This window comes from Neoarius graeffei, chromosome 19, assembly GCF_027579695.1.
Source record: "Neoarius graeffei isolate fNeoGra1 chromosome 19, fNeoGra1.pri, whole genome shotgun sequence".
NCBI classification, from domain to species: Eukaryota; Metazoa; Chordata; class Actinopteri; order Siluriformes; family Ariidae; genus Neoarius; species Neoarius graeffei.
In genome coordinates, this window is record NC_083587.1 from 48,204,508 (window position 1) to 48,226,079 (window position 21,572).

A 21,572-nucleotide genomic window follows, 5' to 3' on the forward strand; every position below is an offset into this window, starting at 1 on the left:
CATCACAGGGCTGACACATAGACACAGACAACCATTCACACTCACGGTCAATTTAGAGTCACCAGTTAACCTAACCTGCATGTCTTTGGACTGTGGGGGAAACCGGAGCACCCGGAGGAAACCCACGCGGACACGGGGAGGAACATGCAAACTCCACACAGAAAGGCCCTCGCCGGCCACGGGGCTTGAACCCGGACCTTCTTGCTGTGAGGCGACAGCGCTAACCACTACACCACCGTGCTGCCTTCAGATTTACCAATTAAAAAAAACAATTTTACAAAGGTGAGTTTCAGTTACAGCAGTTATTATTGGTGAATTAATCAACCAGAAGACCCCCTCCCCCTTTGATCTTGTCGTCTGATGACACAGCTCGTTACCTGAGATGGAATTTTATTAGCACGATCAGAAATTTGAAGAAAGCCCAGATGTTATCATTGCAGGTAAGTATGGTGGAAAGATCATGGACATGTTTTTACTGATCAAATTCACCGATATTTCATGTTATCCTTGTTGAACCCTACTTTGTTTCTTACTCTTTCATTTGACAGTCAACATTTTGTATCTAAATGTGCGTTTGAGAAGTCACGCAAGGTGTCGCTAATAGTGATCACTTTCACTGGTGTCCACCATTATCGACACCCTGTGGAATTAAGGGACATTTACAACTGTTATGGATCGATCTTTGTGTAACATTGTTGAAGTAGATGAAGTACTTTAAAAAAAATAAAAGTGCTATGATTTATAATTTTTTTTCTGATTCATAACAGAATGGAACGCTTATAGCAGAGCTCCCGCGGAGCACCATACCTGATGGTAAACCCATCGAGTCGATTTTTTTGTGGTTTGTCCGTGTACGTGTACCACCACTCATACACACCGCCTAGTGGTCAGTGTTAGTAATTACCAGTCATACACACCGCCTAGTGGCCAGTGTTAGTAATTACCAGTCATACACACCGCCTAGTGGCCAGTGTTAGTAATTACCAGTCATACACACCGCCTAGTGGCCAGTGTTAGTAATTACTAGTCATACACACCGCCTAGTGGCCAGTGTTAGTAATTACTAGTCATACACACCACCTAGTGGCCAGTGCTAGCCAGTAAAGAAATAAAACAAAAGAGACTGGCTATGATATAAGAAAATTCTACAACCCAGAAACAGATGGGAGCTCCGCTTTTAGGCAGTGCCTAAATCTATATATTAGAGCATTTGGAATCCTATTGCAATAAATAGAATTAGACCAGAATTAAATTCCTAGCATATACAATACAATACACCTTTATTAATTCTCCCAAATGGGTTTTTCAGAATTAATTTACATGAAACTTAAAAATTACATGCTTAAAATATTCAGATTTTTCTATTCCATTCAAAAAATATTTTTTGCAGTTTGTTGTAAATATCTATAACATATTACAATATAAGTAGACATTTTATATTTTGGTTCAAGGAATGAGATGCGACCTTTGACCTCAATTCGCATGTGGTTACAATGTCAATTGCCTGTTGACATTTATTGGTAAACTACAAAACTAGAAATTAATACAAACAACGAATGACTAACAAAATGTGATCTACGAAAATACTTAGAAAGCGGGTAGAAAGTGGAATAAAAAGATTTTCTGACAGAGGTTAAACATTATCAGTTAATTTGTTTACAAACATTAGAATTACTTCCTCATTTACGTAAGCACTGACATTGATATATATTTATTAAATATATTTTCTACTAAATATGTCCATGTAAAACAAAACTATGTTTTGTTAACTTAATACCACATACCGATTATTATCTTTTTATAAATAATTCTCTGGATGTCGATAATTGTGGAACAGTGTCAATAACTGTGGACAAAGGTGTCAATACTTGCGGAACAGTGTCACGTGATCTGATATGCAAAGTAATCGGGAATCAACAAATTTTTTTCCAGTGGAAGTTTGAGTAATTATTCATGCACAATTTATATATTGAAAGTCTTTTCTACTTTTTGCAACGGCCAAAAGATCGTTAAGGTGTTGATAATTGTAGCTGTCGCTCTATTATATATATATATATATATATATATATATATATATATATATATATATATATATATGGGCAGAGATTATGTCTTTCTGTAAGTTCATGAAGTTTTCGTGGTGGAAGGACAAATTATGCAATCATACATGCATATATGTAACCACTTTCAGAGATAAAAATAAATTCATATCAGGTTGTATTTTTTTTTTTTTTTTGCCTTCCAGTTTATTTGCTGTTAATAAAATGTCTTAAGATGGATTATTTTGGATTTCTCTGAAACCAAGTGCAACAGCACTACAGATATTTGGAATAAAAAATACACAGAATGGTTTGGAAAAAATGAGGCTGGGGCTGATTTCTTTCTAGCTCACACTGTACAGTCATGCAGCCTATCAGTGACTGTCTAGATTTGATTTCCATTTGATCCAATTTGATGGCTGATATTTGGTATTTGCAGGAAATATGGCATGAACCCGGGTGAGCATTACAAACTTAAAAAAGATAGAAATCATAAATTCAGCTGCTACCTTAAAGTGTATGTGAATTATAGTTTGTCCTACATTATTTTTATCATGCCATCGATGAGAGCTTGTGCTATAATGCATTACTCAACCCTAATAATTTTGTTGTTGAGCTACTGATATAATAGAATGATTGGCCATCACTGAGCTATAGTTAGTAAGTGTATATTACAATGATGTCCATTCAACAGTTATTCCATGAAATCAAGTCATACATGAGGTGACAGCTGACAAGGTATGTAACACCGAGTTGGCTATAAGCCATGTATGATGAGATTGAGTAGAATAACTGTTTAATCCTATCCACATTCACTTGATTTTGAGAAACAGAACATTTTTAATTTTTGCAAATTCAATAAATAAAAACTTTATACAAAACGTCCACCAAAATCATTTCCGCTTAGAATGTAAACAAACCAGCTTTTTGATTCTTGAAACATAAAAAAAGATGTATTTACCGTCAAATACTTTTATTCCATATTTTGTTGCTTTTTTGTGGTTTTGTTTTCAAGTAGCATTTTTATTTTGTCCTCGGTTGGTTCAGCAACACGCGCCACCATTTTGTTTTTCTCTACTCATGGTATATGAGCTGATATCCTAGTAGTAGAGTAGCCAATCAGAGTGTGCAATTGCTCATATCCAGTGAATGTGGACAGAATTAAAATAAATAGTAGTAGTAGTAGGAGTAGTAGTAGTATAGACTGAGTATGTAAAGGGATGCAATGTGCCTCTAACTAAACCCATTATTATTTTGTTCTACTCACACAAACCAGATGTTTTCTGATATTGAAAGCAGGTTCATCAAGTCATATTTTTAAATTTGGACCTGTTCTTATAAATAAGAATGTTCTAACAATAGAGGACTTCAAACTACAGATGCTACACATCATTATAAAATATTATTAACCACATTATCACACATTTCTCTTAACTTCTGTTTCCTGAAACAGGGACAAGTAAAGAGCCTCAAAATGGTTTATGCTGTGTTGAAAAGACAGAGCCTCATTTTCTTCCCTGTTTCAGTAGCTCCTGTTTGACTCTGCTGAAGGCTCCAATGATAAAGACCCTCAGCTATTTATTAAGCCTATTGTTGGCCTCGTGGTTAGTGTGTCTGCCTCTCGACTGGGAGATCATGAGTTCTACTTGCACTCGGGTTATACCAAAGACCATTATCAAAATGTTATCCACTGCTGTCTGGCGAGGCATGCCGCATTACAGACGTGAGTAGGGAGTCAAACTCTTGTAGTTACCAGAGGAATAGCCCCCCACTGTAACCCTAGCTATCTAATAGGTGAGAGGTTGAGGGCTACTGAAATGGAGATCGGTGCCGCCTGATGTGTCTTGTGGCACAGGAAGGACTTTGACTTTGATTATAAATGTAAAACTGCACTATTTTTACATAAATACACTGACCTGCCTACTTTAATAAGAAAACCTGGGCACCTGCTCATGCATGCTATTATCCAATCAGACAGCAGCGGAACATGCAAAATCATGGAAATACAGGTCAAGAGCCTCAGATAACGCTCCCATCAAACATCAGTATATCATCTTCTTTCAGCTGCTCCTGTTAGGGGTCTCCACAGCGGATCTGTTCCGCATATTTGATTTGGCACAGGCTTTACACCGGATGCCCTTCCTGATGCAACCCTCCCCAGTCTATCCAGGCTTGGGACGGCTGGGCATTTGTTAAACATCAAACATCAGTACACAGAGTTTTTTTTTTTTAAATAATCTCAATGACTTTGACCATCACATGATTGTTACAGCCTCGAATCTCTGTGGTTGGCTGATAGGAGTGGAACCCAACCTCAAATTCAGTTGGATCTGAAAATGCCCATTTTTTATGCTTTTCTGCTCACCATGGTTGTAAAGAGTAGTTATTTAATGTACTGTAACCTTTGTCAGCTTGAGCTGTCAGATCTGTCAGTCTGGCCATTCTCTTCTGGCTGTGTGTGAAATCCGAAGAGTTAATGTGAAGATTAACTGATGCTCTGGACCTGTAACTGTATGTAACTTTTTTTTATGTATTTTTTTATAATGCCCTGCTGCCACACACTGTAAAAAAAATCTGTTGCTTTTACGGAAAAATATTGGCAGCTGTGGTTGCCAGAATAATCCTGTTAAAAATACAGTGAAATGTAAACAACATTACAGAATAACTTGTACATTTCACTGGGATTCCATGTACAATTAATGATAACTAAATGTAAATTTTACAGGTATTCAATGTACAATAATCAATACACAACTTAATTTTACAGATATTCATTGTACAATAAAAAAGCATCTAGGAATGAATTGCGAGTGTTCTCGATTATTGGTTTTTGTGGCTCCAAAATGATGATTACAAGCAATGATCTACTAGACAGATATTTTATTTGATTTAGAGTTTTACGAAATGCACCGGAGAGCCTCTACTGACATTTTTTTATTTTTTAACAGGGCAATGATGTCATTTTAACTATCACATTCTGTTTTAGTATTACAGTTTGTCTGTGTTTAAACTACAACAATTTGTAAATTCTACAAAAAACATGATCAATTCAACATATTCTTACTGTTAAATTAACAGTGGTATTTGGTTAGGAGTTTTACAGTATATTGATGTAAATTATACACTGCTTCATTGTTTTTGTATTTACAGTTTTTATGTCATGATTTTACATAAATTCACTGTTAATTCTACGGACATTTTTTACAGTGTGACTGGCTGACTAGATAACTGCAAGAATGAGCAGGTGTATTAGGTGTTCCTATTAAAGTGGCCAGTAAGTGCATATTACTGTGTACCATTGAAACTAAGAAAAGTGTTTTTGCCTGGTGTCTTTTTTTTTGGTACAACACTTTATAGAAGTGATGGACAGAACCTTTCGGCTCTGTCAAGCATGCACACGAGCAATACACACACACAGTTTTTGGAGTAGATTTTTTTTTTTAACCTACTCCAACAAGATACAGAACTCCCACAGGGCTCACTGTGGACCAGTTAACACCAGTGAATTTTCACATTGCTCTTTAATGGAATGCTCCCACTAGCTATAATAAAATGTTAATTATTGTACATACAGGAGACTTTTTCGATGGAATAAAAACATGTATTCTATCCCCTTCTGGTGGGTTTCATTCATTTGGTTTGATAGCATGCAATATTGTTCGCATATCGCTTATCCTACGTGTATTACGTCACTCTACCCAATGGAGAATGAGCATTGCATATGGTTTACAATATTGCATGGTTGTCAAGAGAACATGACCTCACACATTAGAGCTGATGCGAATATTCAATGAGAGTTTTTTGCTGTGCATGCACAGAAGCATTTCTTTGTTTGCTGGGAAAGAGAAAAACATACTAAACACCCAAAAGGCTACCAAAACTTCATTAGATATTCTTCACGTATATTCACAAGAGAAAAGCATATCAACGGACATAAAAAAACTGGAAAAGAGAGTGTGTATGTATAATAATAATAATAATAATAATAATAATAATAATATTGGCTGGCTTTTTTTCATCGTACATCAGATATATTCCATTCACCTAGCATGATATAGAACTCATCTTCGACTCGTTCAATATCATGTTAGCTGAATGGAATATATTTGATATACTACTCAACACCAGCCAATATTAGTTAAATATACCATTCACTTTGAACAATTTGGCCTTCATTTATCCAAGTAATTTTGAATTGTCAAGAGTAGCGGTAACTAAAACTGGTAAAGGTCCAGTTTACAAAGGTCAGGATAAACAACTAACATAACTGAATGACAGCAACCCTTCCTATTAGTACTTTAACAGGTAGTACATCACTATAAACAAGACAATTTGAAGTGTTTTGTTACATAGTGGAACTTCATGTGACCATTTTTGACAAGTGCACATTCTCCTCATTCCTTTTTGAATGTTTTTTTTGTTGACAAAATCTTTTTAATAAAATAAGCCATGTTTTCAGCTCCATGAAAAACTCAATGAAAGTGTGTGAAAAGTCTGCCTTTTCTGAATTAATGTCTCTAGCCCTGTAGCTAGTCTCTGGTCCAATGAGCTCTCTTCTTCTAAATAATTTATGCAAATGCATGAGATTTGATAAACCACACCATTCTACTATAGAAGCTGAGCTGTTTCATGTATAGACTACTAAAACCCCAAACTTCAGATAGAAGTACTCAGTTCATTCAACTGAGATACCTTGTTGGACTGCAGTCCACCAGATGACAGCCCCTGGTCTATAGGTTTTATTCACACTTCCTTTTGATTTCCAGTTTGCCTTGTATCTGCTTCAATCAGTTCCACTTCCATAACGATAGCACACAGTGCATGTGAATTCTGTTGTGTTGCTTCGCAATCTTAATTCAGCAGTAAGTTTAAGAAGCATGGTACACAAAAAGGGGGTTATCAAGAGTCCTTCATTTCCTAAATAGATTCTACTTCCAGCGGCACGGTGGTGTAATGGTTAGCACTGTCGCCTCACAGCAAGAAGGTTCTGGGTTCAAGCCCAGTGGCTGACAGGGGCCTTTCTGTGTGGAGTTTGCATGTTTTCCTCGTGTCTGCGTGGGTTTCCTCCGGGTGCTCCGGTTTCCCCCACAGTCCAAAGACATGCAGGTTAGGCTAATTGGTGGCTCTAAATTGACCGTAGGTGTGAGTGTGAATGGTCATTTGTCTCTATGAGTCAGCCCTGCTATAATCTGGTGACTTGTCCAGGGTGTACCCCGCCTCTTGCCCATAGTCAGCTGGGATAAGCTCCAGCTTGCCCACGACCCTGCACAGGATATGTGGTTATGGATAATGGATGGACAGATGGATTCTACTTCCCTATCCTATTAACAACAGTGGGGAATGCTGTGTTATTGGGTTTGACATAGGAACCTTCAGGGTTACCCAAAATACCATTGACAAGACAAGATAACAGAAACCCTTATCCTTCCATTTTTAAGTATCATTTGATTGCCAAGTGTGTACAACTGTATACAAAATGACAGCATCACCCTTCCCCTGTCAAACATGATCAAAATCAAAGGATTTGGACACACACTATGAGCATGTTTAGCAAAAATTGGGAACAGCAATTTTGTTGATGCTGTTTTGTTCAGCTAGTGATCTCAAGGCTTTTGTAAAGATAGATCGTATCATGGGGCGGCATGGTGGTGTAGTGGTTAGCACTGTCGCCTCACAGCAAGCAGGTCCGGGTTCGAGCCCCGTGGCCGGTGAGGGCCTTTCTGTGTGGAGTTTGCATGTTCTCCCTGTGTCCCTGTGGGTTTCCTCCGGGTGCTCCGGTTTCCCCCACAGTCCAAAGACATGCAGTTAGGTTAACTGGTGACTCTAAATTGAGCGTAGGTGTGAATGTGAGTGTGAATGGTTGTCTGTGTCTATGTGTCAGCCCTGTGATGACCTGGCGACTTCTCCAGGGTGTACCCCGCCTTTCGCCCGTAGTCAGCTGGGATAGGCTCCAGCTTGCCTGCGACCCTGTAGAACAGGATAAAGCGGCTAGAGATAATGAGATGAGATGAGATGAGATCGTATCATTAATATTCTAAAGTACCAGAATATTTCAATTTAAAATGTGGTTGCCTCTGACAGGAAGTTACAACTCGGTTATAAATAGACAGTTCAATATGATGATAACTCCAATACAGTGAACTCACACAGAAATGTCTGCAGCATGTTGCAACGGCCATCTCAGCCTACGGATTTGAAACACATTGAGCCTGTAGCATCCAAACATAAAACTGAGAAGCTTGGCTTGGCATAGCTTGGCGTAGTAGTCTGAAATCATCCTGCAACCTTGTTATACATGACAAAAGAGGCTTATGAGACAATTATTCTCTTCAGAGGAAGCTTCACCAAATATTAATTTGGAGTGCTAATAATTTTGAAAGCAATTATTTGCCAGAAAACAGAGACCAAAACAAGTAAAGGCGAGAAATAAGAAATGTGACACAGCAGTGTGTGTTAATTCATATTTCTAATGTTAATGCTCTTGCTCATAGGAGCACATTTCATACACATTGGGATTTTTACGGAATTTAATACACACTCTACATTGAATACAGTACATATTTGAAGTTGTAGCTCTTGCTCACCTTTCTTTTTATAATTCACACGTCTTCTGTCTTACACCCACTGACTCGAAACAACCACAAAAAAAAAAAAACAACAACCTCTAATCAGGATAAATACTATCACTCAGAAGTGCTACATGGACTACTCAATCAATCAAGCAATCACATGAACTTTGAATGTTAAACTCTTACAAATAGAACAATGCTAATTTACAGTTTGAAGTTAATGACAGCAAACTCCAGTAATATTCATGTTGGCACTGCTGGAAACCAACACTGATCCTGTGATATAGAACACAACTTCAGATAAGTGAGCAAATTTGCATAGTTTGTCTAAATATATCCAGGGAAAAATACTCCTGCTGAGTAGAAAGTCCACATTTTCACACCTTCCATTAAAACTGTTATACTCCTAGATTTTATTCACAAAGAAAATTATTTACAGACATCTTAGATTCTGTTAGAAGTGGGTTTGGTTCTTCAGAAATTAATAAGCCATAACCTATTACCTAGGGTTCTCTTTTTTTTTTTTTACTTTAAAGGAAAAATCCACCTTGAATGTCTTGCATATGAATAATATATATTTTAATGTACTGTACCAGTCAAAAGTTTGGACACCTTCTAATTCAATGGTTTTCTTTATTTTTTTATTAATTAAAAGACATTCCATATCTTAAAGTAATGATGAGGGCGGCATGGTGGTGTTGTGGTTAGCACTGTCGCCTAACAGCAGGAAGGTTCTGGGTTTGAGCCCAGTGGCCGAAGGGGGCCTTTCTGTGTGGAGTTTGCATGTTCTCCCCATGTCTGTGTGGGTTTCCTCCAGGTGCTTTGGTTTCCCCCACAGTCCAAAGACATGCAGTTAGATTAATGGTGGCTCTACAGTCACTACGTTTACATGCACATAGAGAGAATCGAATTTCTGCCGTTGCTCGACTGAAATCGAAGTTCAAAATGCCATGTATACACCTTAATTCGGCTGAAATTGAACCGAACTTGATTTCTCGGACTCGAGCTACACGACCTAGTTTATGCGATTTCTGCCGAGCTACTTTGTGCATGTATACCCTATCGAGCTAGTTGTCGAGCTACTTCCGGAAGTGACGAGTGACGAGACCACAAGCGGGAAACACAACAGCCTCGGTCGGCATGACAACGAATCATGACAACGGCATGAATCTTTTCTTTTTGTGGCATTGTTTGCACTGTTAAAATTTAGCTCACTTACTGTATCACCAAATACATCTGTACAGCTGTTGCATAGCTGTGAATTGTGTACATAAACAAGTCATTGTATTTGTGTGTGTGTATATATGTCCAACATCTGAAGAATGTCAATAAAAACAAAACAATTGAACTTTTTGTGTTTATTAAGACATAAGTTAAATTGTAAGCAAAAATATATATTTTTTTTTTGTAAGCAAAAAATGGACTTTAGAAAAATATTATTGTGCAAAATAAGTTGTCTTACAAAACAGTGGTCTGCGCTGGACAGTTTGTAGCCATAGTCTGTTAGAGCAAGCCTAACAGCTTGAGCACGGAACTGCTAGTGTTGCCAGATTGGGGGTTTTAAGTGCATTTTAGCGGATTTGAACATGTTTTGGGCTGGAAAACGTCAGCAGTATCTGGCAACACTATTAAGCTCTTCTTCATGACGACAACCGGAAGTGTACCAACACGATGGGGCGTGTAGCGCCACGTGTGGCTCGGGTGCACAATGCACCTTGCACAATAGCCCGATTTCACTTGTGCATGTAGGATTGGATTTCTCTGGCACCCCTGCTGGGACCCTTTGCTCGATTACCAACAGCAGCTCGATTTGGACGTGCATGTAAACGTAGTCAGTGACTATAGGTGTGAATGATTGTTTGTCTTTATGTGTTAGCCTTGCGATGATCTGGCGACTTGTCCAGGATGTACCCCACCTCTCACCCATAGTCAGCTGAGATAGGCTCCAGCTTGTCTGCAACCCTGTACAGGATAAGCGTTTATGGATAATGGATGGATGGAAAGTAATGATGGAAGTTGTTTCTCTTTACTTAGTTGAGTGGTTCTTGACATAATATGGATTACTACAGTTGTGGAATAGAGCTATTTATCCATCCATTATTCATAACCGCTTATCCTGTGCAGGGTCGTGGGCAAGCTGGAGCCTATCCCAGCTGACTATGGGCGAAAGGTGGGGTACACCCTGGACAAGTCACCAGATCATTGCAGGGCTGACACATAGAGACAAACAACCATTCATACTCACACTTGCAGTCAATTTAGAGCCACCAATTAGCCTAACCTGCATGTCTTTGGACTGTGGGGGAAACCCACACAGACACGGGGAGAACATGCAAACTCCACACAGAAAGGCCCCTGTCAGCCACTGGGCTTGAACCCAGAACCTTCTTGCTCTGAGGCAGCAGTGCTAACCACTACACCACCATGCTGCCCAAGGCTATTTACTGTATTGTTATTATTTACTATTTATTGTTTGATCTCAAACACATTAAGAAGTCAAGGAATTACACAAATTAACTTTCGACGAGGCACACCTGTTAAATGAAAAACATTCCAGGTGACTACTTCATGAATCTGGTTAATATAATGCCAATGGTGTGCAAAACACCATCAAGGTAAATGCAGGCTACATGGAAGAATCTAAAATATGAAACATATATTTTTTTTGTTTTGTTTACCACATAATTCCATATGTTATTTCATGGCATAGTCAAAGTACAGAAAAACCTATGAATGAGTAGGGGTGTACAAACTTTTGACTGGTACTGCATGGTCTTCATTGGTTCCAAAGATTTATTTTATGATTACATTCTGAGTTAATTATTTTGGTTTGAACTTTAGCTAACAGTTTCCTTCATTACAGTGGGAATTCAGCGCTACCTAAAGAGAGCGATGCAGCAAAGCTTTAGTTATTAAGTACGTTCAGCTTTCTCACCTCCTCATCAATACACTCTGCTCAAACAGATCAGTTTCTATAGCTTTAACTTTCATGCTAATACCACAGTCACCACCATCACACACATAACATCTTGTAAAACGCAAACTAGTCAAACTGAGTCTCTGACGTAACTTTGCACAACTGCATTATGAATTTACTTGTTAGTTTATTAATATATCCATTTTGAGATATCATTATCAGACTTTCTTCCTTATGTGGAACTAGCATTTCACATATGCAAAGTTACAAGTTACTAGCTAATATTACAGTATATCCTGTTTAGGGTTAGGCAGCCATTTGTTCTACTGATCTAGTCCCTGAATCCTTTTTTTTTTTTTTTTAACATTATGATTTGGATTTGTCTTGTATTGCATGATTTTTGCTATTGATATGGACTCGTTCTTGAATTTAGGTTTTGCAAAATAAACCTCCTGCAAATAAATCCTTACTTAGTCCCTTTCTTACACCTGCTGTAGAGCTGTATCGATTTTCTTGTTTTATATAAAAAAGAGAACACACTCACAATGTCTTGCTGTGATGTCAGAGTAGCACATAACGTCTCAAAGGTATAACAGAAACACAGCACAAAAATAAGCACCAAAATCATGAAACACATTAAAAATATTTCACTATAAACATATGCTATATAGCCAAAAGTGTGTGAACACTTGACTTTTATACCTATATGTGTTCAGTCTAAAACTATGGGCATGAAAACAGATTTGGTCCCCCTTTGCTGTTATACCAGCCTCAACACTTCTGGGATGGCTTTCCACTTGTCTTTGGAATGTGGCTTTGGGAATTTGTGCTCATTGAGCCATGAGATCATTAGTGAAATTGGCCACTGATGTTAAGTGCGAACACCTGGCAGACAGTTGGGGTTCCAATTCATCCCAAAGACATTCACTGAAGTTAAGGTCAGGGCTTGGGCGACTTGAGCTCTTTCATATCAATCTTGGAAAACCACATCTTCCTGGACCTTGCTTTGTGCACAGACCCATGGTCATGTTGAAAAAGGTTTGGGCCCTTTGGTTCCAATGAAGGGAAATCTTAATTCAGCATACTAGACAGTTCTAGACAGTTGGGTGCTTCCAAGTTTGTGGCACAAGTTTTGGGAAAGCCTACATATGGGTGTTTTGGTCAGGTATCCAGTTAGTTTTGGCCATATACATGTAAGTAGTGTATTAAATATGTTTCAGGGTGGTTTTCCTTTAAATTCCTCAGTCATGTTGGACTTACTTGTTTGTGTGCATGGTCATATGAATTGATGTGGTTGTCAAACTCTTGATGCTTGTGGTACTGTTTGTCACAAAGCTCACAATAGAAGTTGGCCTTCAGGTCCTCCAAAGCTTTAGTTATGGCTTTCTCCTTTTCAGCATAGTCCTGCTGAGAGAGAGAGAGAGAGAGAGAGAGAGAGAGAGATTGAAAATAATTGAAAATTTGAATGAAACCTCCTATCTGCCTTAAAGTAAGTGAGTAATATTCTTATTATGCTTTCAATGAGACCTTGTAACACAATGTCTTACTAAATTCTAATAGTTGAGCTACTGTTAGATATTTAACAGTTACTCCATGAAATCGAGTCATACCGTATATGAGCTGACAGCTGGTGAGGAGCATAGCACTGAGTTGGCTATAAGCCATGTACGACAAGATTGAGTGGAATAACTGTTTTATTCTGTCCACATTCACTGGATTTTGAGAAACAGAATTTATTTATTTATTTATTTGTTTGTTTGTTTATTATTTTGGCAATTCGATCGAGAAAAAATGTATACAAAACATCCAACAAAATTATTTCTGCTTAGAATGTAAACAAGTTGGCAAAACAACAGGATCAATTTGTGAAAAATGCAATAATTATTCTTGAAAAAATAAAAAAGATACGTTCTTACCATCAAATGCTTTTATTCCATATTTTGTTGTTTTTTTTATTATTTTGGGGAGTTTTGTTTTTGAGTAGAGTTTTTATTTCATCCTCGGTTGGTTTAGCAACATGCTCTGCCATTTTGTTTTTCTCTACTCATGGTATATGAGCTGATATCCTAGTGGTAGAGTCGCCAATCAGAGCGCACAATTGCTCATATCCAGTGAATATGGATAGAATAATAGATTTTAGTTCCCATCTACAGTAATATCACAAGCAGGCTTCACTGCATGTGTGTGTTTCTAGGATCCTTCAGTGCAGACTTATAATTAGTCACTTAAGTTACTGAATAGTATGACCATTAATTATTGGAATTAAAAGTTGTCATTTAGTCCTCCTTATAATATTTCATTGTCAGTAAGAGGTTCTTGAGGACAGCAGGTCATAATCTGTTATTATCAACTTAGCACTTTGAGCTCAAACATACAGAGCACCATTTTCAGGACAAAGAACTTCAATACAGTTCCTATGACAACAAGGTCAGATTGAGGAATTGAGGACTGACGGTTGAGGAAAGCCAAAAAACAACTATTTTCACCACACATAAATAGGCTTGATATACACATGTATTAAGGAAAACCTCAGAACAAGTGAGGTTAATTGGTTTTCTTTAAGGTTAATGAAGTCTTTGCAATTATGCCTGATTCAGTTTTGAACATATACACAAGGAGAAGAATTTAGAATTAAGCAGCTATGGGAGTTCATGCATATACTATGCACGCACGCACACACACACACACACACACACACGTTAAAATGCTGATCCTTGCCCCCAATTGATGCATGTATTTAAAAACTAAAATATAGTATTTTCTCTGCATTTTGGATCCCATCCACACATAAACAGCATCACAGCATCAATAAATAGCATATGAATGTGCCAGGACTGTGCTTATCATGGCTGTTGAAAGAGTTTTACTTTGTGGTCAGCAATTTCTCATTTGATAATGCGTTTTTGTGATCGAGTTTCACTTTGTTTGATGATTATACCCTCATGCAGCGGTCCAACAATACAATGTGCATCATGCACTCTGGCGCGACAAATCACACTGAGAAAGGAGATTCTGGATAAGACTCAAGTGCAACCTTAACCCTTTGATGCAAAACATGGATCAAAAGTGACCCGGCTGAGTTTTTATCTTCTATATCTTTGCAATAAATTAATTCCATCATTCAGTATTCAAGGTATTCCTCAATTAACTTGTTTTTGATCATCATACATCCTTATTTTATTTTTTCCTTTCTTACTTTTTGAATAAAAACCCTTTTTGTATCACTACCCTTCTAATGCACAACATGGGTCAAAAACGACCTGCATTCATTTTCCAGGTTACCGGTATTTCATGTATGGCTGAGTGTTTCTATGATATACTTTTGAAATAAATTCATTTTGTCATTTACTTTTCCAAATATGCAGTAAATATCTTGTTTTTGTTTAGCACAAATCATAATTTTTATTTTTCCTTTCTTAAGTTATGAACAAGCACAGCTACATCAAGTTTACACATATGGGTCAGAAACGACCCGCATGCATTTACTACAGCGTTTGGTGGGAACTGTGAATTGTGCTTGTGTCAGACATTTCACAGCTCAGCACAGCGCCCTTTGCCCATCTAATACATGTAAGTAATGTTTTTCAATTGTTCTAACATTACCTTAGAAAAAAATTGATTATGTTTAGGTTACCTTGAGAGTGAGTAGATTACTTGTCAGAAACTTACAAGTAATTCCTATTAGCTACTTAGCTGTTGACATATTCTACTTTAGTTAGCTAATTTTATTGTAGTTGGCTTAGCTAACTACATAGTTAATAAATAAACAACTGGCCCCATTCACTGCTAAAGTAATTACTTGAAACAAATTATTATTATAGTATTAAGACAGGGCGGCACGGTGGTGTAGTGGTTAGCGCTGTCACCTCACAGCAAGAAGGTCCGGGTTCAAGCCCCGTAGCCGGCGAGGGCCTTTCTGTGCAGAGTTTGCATGTTCTGCGTGGGTTTCCTCCGGGTGCTCCGGTTTCCCCCACAGTCCAAAGACATGCAGGTTAGGTTAACTGGTGACTCTAAATTGACCGTAGGTGTGAATGGTTGTCTGTGTCTATGTGTCAGCCCTGTGATGACCTGGCGACTTGTCCAGGGTGTACCCCGCCTTTTGCCCGTAGTCAGCTGGGATAGGCTCCAGCTTGCCTGCGACCCTGTAGAATAGGATAAAGCGGCTACAGATAATGAGATGAGATGAGTATTAAGACGTTTAATTTTAAATCACACTTGGATGACCCATGTGCAGTAATATAAAAAGTATTTTTGTTCAAAAAGTAGGAAAGAAAAAATTAAATTAATGATTTGTGGTAATTAAAAACAAGATATTTAAAGAATACTTGGAATATTCAATCATAAAATAAATTGATTTCAAAAGATAGAGCAAAGAAAAACTCAGTCAGCATGAAATAACCTGGAAAATGAATGCGGGTAATTTTTGACCCATGTTGTGCATTAGTAGGGGTGTGCATATGTTTTGCATCAAAGGGTTAAGCCTCATCATCACTCCACATATACAGTATGAGTACTTGCTTCTCTCTCTCTCTCTCTCTCTCTCTCTCTCTCTCTTAGAACTTTTTGCCAGCTGCGATTTTGGCCATGATAACTGACTAGTTTTGAGTGATGCATGTCAGCTGATAGACACCAAACCAGCCATGTTTTGGACAGGCTGGAGCTGAACATGTTGGAAAAATGTCCAAGCTGCTGCTGTAGACATAGCATCCATAGCATAAGGCTGGTCATTGAGCTATCAGGTGGACTGTCTTTCTGGACATGAGCATCCTTGTTGCGCACGCTCAGTTCCAGAATCAAGTATTTCATCTGAGCTGCTAATTTGTCCAGATGAATGAATTTTCAGAATCAGTAGCTCCTAGAAGAAATGCTCCGGGATTTTTTTTTTTTTAACCTGAGTCCTATTTTCCCATCTCTTTGTGTGCAAGTATTTACCAACCTATCTTTTGTGGCCACAGACCTGTTGCTGGGTCGGAACCAATAATGATCAGTGGCAATTGGGCTGGCCTCGCAACAGTGAGGGCTGTGGCTACAGAACATAAGTTGAGGTGTACACAGCTAAACCGTCCCACTAAAACATCTAAGTGGGTGCTTCTGTAGAATCTTCTGATGATCAGATACCCATTTCCATTCCATGAAGGAGTGAGCTGCTGATTGGTTAGCACTCTAGAGTGTTTACTACTTCTCAAAGAGAAAGGTAAAACAGTTACTGTAGAAACCCATTTTCTACAGTTTCTTGATAGTTATTGAAGTAAACAGTATCTCTGTAGGGATCCTTTCCATGTTGTTAGACAATTATTATAGCATTATAAGCCTTTTAGTGGCAAAAACAAGTGGTTTACTTTGACGCAGATGTTTGCCCCAGAGGATTACATTGTTTAGCCGTTTTGCGGTTGCCGTTTATAACATTTTATTTCAATACTGGATCGATTTCAATCGTTTTTGTCCCTGGTAAATCTATGGACCCAAAGAGATGGGAAAATAGGGCCTAGGTTTAAAAAATAAAGAAAATTATTTTTTTAAAATCCCAAACTTTCCTTTAAATAGTGTAAAATTTACATTAGTGTACTTTTCTTTCTTGCACATTTATTTATTTATTTATTTATTATATTTAAGTGTTAGACATGTAACTTAAAGAGCACTGAAGCTGGAAATTTAGTTTGTAGCCTGTATAGGCTATTAATTGAAATGGCCTTTTTTTTGCTTTAACCTTCAAGCGGCCAAGCTATTTTAGCGACTAATATGACCTGGTGGGGTCATTTATGACCCTGCTATATTCAGTACATGAATCTGTATACCTAGTTATTTTCTTTTGGTTTTATATACATATATGACTTCCTGTGTTCAAGACAGATTCTATAAAAATATATAAATGTAGATAGGTATGGTTTACAACAAATTTTAATGCAGAAAGAAGGTAAAGAGGGTGGTGTAGTGGTTAGCACTGTCGCCTCACAGTAAGAAGGTCCCGGGTTCAAGCCCAGCGGCCGACGAGGGCCTTTCTGTGTGGAGTTTGCATGCTGTCCATGTGGGTTTCCTCGGGGTGCTCTGGTTTCTCCCACAGTCCAAAGGCATGCAGGTTAGGTTAATTGGCAGTGGCGTGCACAGACATTTTGGGGGGCAAGTGCTCTGGGGGGGGAAAAAGGGCACTTTTTTGCGCATGTGGAACACCTTATTATAAAAGTCTGAGATTTAACCCTCCTCTTGTGTTCATAATCATATCAAAGTTTTGGGTATTTTTCTGTAGTTCCATCTTTAAAAAGTCTGATAAAGTCTGAAAGTCTGATCTTCCCGTCACTGACTTGAGTCTCAAGACTGTGTTTATTCACAGATTTCCGTGAGATCATCTTAAAATTTGTAACGAAATATACACACTCAATGGGCTCAACGGAGCTCTCCTTTATTTGCATAACGGCGTGCATACTAGCATAACGTGATATTCTTAATCATGTTATAAAAACAGGTCGGAATTGATGGAGAGTGGGGTTGCCTCAATGGTTTAAGCTACATTTAAAATGTTGTTCAGTTTGTTTCTCCATATGGAAAGGGAGCAAATAAGCTGGCAAAGGCTGCCATGTGCAGTTGTTTCTGTATGCGACAGGCTACTTCACGACAAAATAATTACAGCTTGGGCTTAGAGGGCAAACAATACATTTTCACTCAATTCATGTGTTACCTGGCTGGTGGGGCAGGGGAAGAGCTGACTGACTGCCTGATGTGTTGTCTGCGCTACGACAAGGCTGTGGCTTCCAGGACGCTATGCTGCTGCAACCTCACATTGAATGCACTGCACGCTTGTTCACGTGACAGAGCAAGAGAGACAGAGGTCCGGTGTGTGTGCAGAGGGGGCACACATCGGGACATTATTTTCACACGCGCTTTTAATGCCGCGGCTTTTCTAAAAGATCATGTCGACATTGGCCTCAGTAAACTGTAAAAAAAAAAAATTCAAAAGGGCACATTTTGGACAGAGGGGCAGGTGCTTGAGCACCACCTCGTGTCTATCTGTGCACGCCACTGCTAATTGGTGGCTCTAAATTGACTGTAGGTGTGAATGGTTGTTTGTCTCTATGTGTCAGCCCTGTGATGACCTAGTGACTTGTCCAGGGTGTACCCCGCCTCTTGCCCATAGTCAGCTGGGATAGGCTCCAGCTTACCTGCGACCCTGTAGGACAGGATAAGTGGCTACAGATAATGGATGGAAGAAGGTAAAAGAGACACAGCATAAAATGAATATAACATAATCTATACAGTCTTTATTATGTCTTACTGGAATATTTACTTAATTCAACAACACTGACTGAAAATGTATCATGAAAAGAAAAGTATGAGCAAAAACATCCATTGCAGTGTTGATGGGATCTTTGTAACATCAAAACTAGTGACTTGCTAATACTAGCTAACATGCTATTTCTAGCAGATATGCTAATACTAAAATTAATCATCTTCATCAGTTGAGCTATTTTCATCATCACTTTGGTCCTCAAGTATCTGTCTCAATGCTTCTGCAGCTGTAAATCTATTCTTGGTCTACTTGCCATGGCTCACTGCAACAAAAGTACAACATGCAGATAAGTAGTTGGTAAAAGCAAAATTTGATAAGGAATTACTTCAAGAAATCCTATGCTTCTTTCCGGGGTCATAAATGAACCCGCACAATTTTTCATTACTCTTGCCACACTATTCGGCTGATCCCTACACAAACCTATGAACAGTTGTAGGACAAGGTAACTGACAAATGCATGGTAGGAAATATTTTTCGGATCAAATGTATAAAAACTGCACACAAAATTATATGCCCAGGGTCATAAATGACCCCACTCAGTCGCTTGAGGGTTAACTATGTAACTAAATGTGGAAAAGATGACTTGACAACTGGTGTACTGTATTCATAAAATTCCTGGTCATGTAACTTATAGTCCAGCAAAATTCATAACCATGCGACCTAACAGAATTTTGTGCATATTGTCAGACAAACGGTTGAAATTGTAGGTATGTTTAAAGTAATTTTAGTAAGTACGTTGCTGTAAGATGGGACATCAACTGTTGTGTTATTATTCTGACAACAAGTGTTGGTCTATGTGGGCAGATTTTATGTGAAAGAGCCAATAAATCTCCATTTGTGCCCCCAAACCATTAACCTGAGAGATGTCATGTGTGTATATATATATACACACACACACAGCAAACCTAAGGGCTTCATCACTTATCCTCTTTCACGCAGCATGTCAGCTGCTTCCTCCTGCTATCCACTTCTCTCCTCCACTTGATCACAAATCCAAATTTAGCCTTGCAGATGCATGAGAGAGGGAGAATATGGAGGTCTGTTTGTCACTTTAACACATCCTCATGGCTCAAAACAACAGATGTTAGCTCTTAGCATCTCCCCATGGTTTCTTGGAAATAGATGACCAACAGACACTGCCAGGGTTATTTAATAATGTTGCAATGCTCCATCAATGTAGAGCCTTCGTTATGACTGATTCATAATTAAACTAAATGGTGAAAGGACAGAGTAGAAAACATTTAAACAGTTAGCTGTATATCAAATATTGCAGCTTGTAACCTTGTATTTGGTGTAGTTTTGATGAACTGAATATATGCTGATTAGTCAAGATGTTAATGAAAGATTTGATTCGATGTAATATGCAACTACTTGGACCATAAATGTATTTTTTTTAGTGATCTTACCCAAAATATATTTTAATACATGTTGATGGTTAGTAGTACAGCATACCTGTCGTGGCATTAATTAATTAGTGTGATACCTCAGTGTGCACATGCATTGTTAACACTGATGAAGAGCAAGAAAGAGATGAGCTGATGTGACACTGTTCATTTCTTTTGAAACGAAGAATGAATCAACAGACCTTGAGCCACAGTTTGCCTGAGTACTGAATGAAGGATAGGTTACAGTCCACTGTTGGTGAATACACCAGTTGTTGCAAAATAATACAGGCTACACTACCGTTCAGAAGTTTGGGGTCACTTTGAACTTTCCTTATTTTTGAAAGAAAAGCACTGTTCTTTTCAATGAAGATCACCAGGGGCTTCAAAGTTTGGGAGAATAGCAGGGTACAAATAATTTACAGCAGGGTGCAAAATGGTAAAATGTCTGCCAGTGGCAGACATAATGCACGCAAAGCGTGCAGGGATATAGATAGATAGATAGATAGATAGATAGAGAGAGAGAGAGATATGCAAGTATGAATTTTTCATGGGGCGGGATGGTTTGGAACAGGCCATCTAAAATTGGGATAACATTTACCCGGGACGGGTATTTGAGGCGGGTAGTCTAGCTTAAGCTTGATTAGCGTTGTTACGCACACCAGTGTTTCCCACAGAAATTTTGGAGACTATGGGGGCAGGCCATGGGGGTTGTTTAAAATTGAGTGATATGTTAAATATTAAGTTATTACTGAAAAACTATTGATTAAAAAAATAGACACTGAGAAATGGTCCTATAAACAACTTTACCAATATAAAAGATTACCAGGACTACAAAAATGCAGAAAAATAGGCTTTACTTATCCAAATGCACCTGTTGGTTCAAAAGTTAAAGTGCATAGAACCTCACAGCACAACATGAAGTTACCTTAAAATATAATATAAATGCCTCAGCTTTCATGTAAGAAAAAAAACACTATTAATACTAGTACTGTGTGCAGGCAGTCTCTCCTGAAGACTAAATTAAACAATAATTATAAACTAATAAAATAAATGGCTCAGGCTTCATAGAAGAAAAAAACAATTTGAACAGAATCTCACAGTATGATGCTGAAGCTGCCTAAACAATGGAAAATAAAATACCATTTTGGCAAAAACGTTGGCATCCATTAATTTCTTGTATTAAGTAAAAAAATATGTTGCCAGATACTGCTGACGTTTTACAGCCCAAAATATGTTCAAAACCCGCCAAAATGCACTTAAAATCGCCCAAATTGGGCGGGAAAACGCGCAATCTGGCAACACAGGCAGCAGTAATGGCTGCACTCGTGTCGAGGATGTAAACACAGTTGACGCGGCAACGGACATACATGACATAGTGGA

General features: G+C 38.2%; 1 protein-coding gene across 1 annotated transcript in view; it reads right to left on the reverse strand.

Moving 5' to 3' along the window:
• The window catches only part of LOC132867620 (zinc finger protein 804B), a 281,423-nt gene that overhangs the window by 40,919 nt on the left and 218,932 nt on the right, over positions 1-21,572 (reverse strand). Inside the window, exon 2 of the mRNA XM_060900600.1 lies at positions 12,786-12,929. Within this exon, the coding sequence (XP_060756583.1) occupies positions 12,786-12,929 (144 nt within the window). The remainder of the gene's footprint in view (positions 1-12,785; positions 12,930-21,572) is intronic.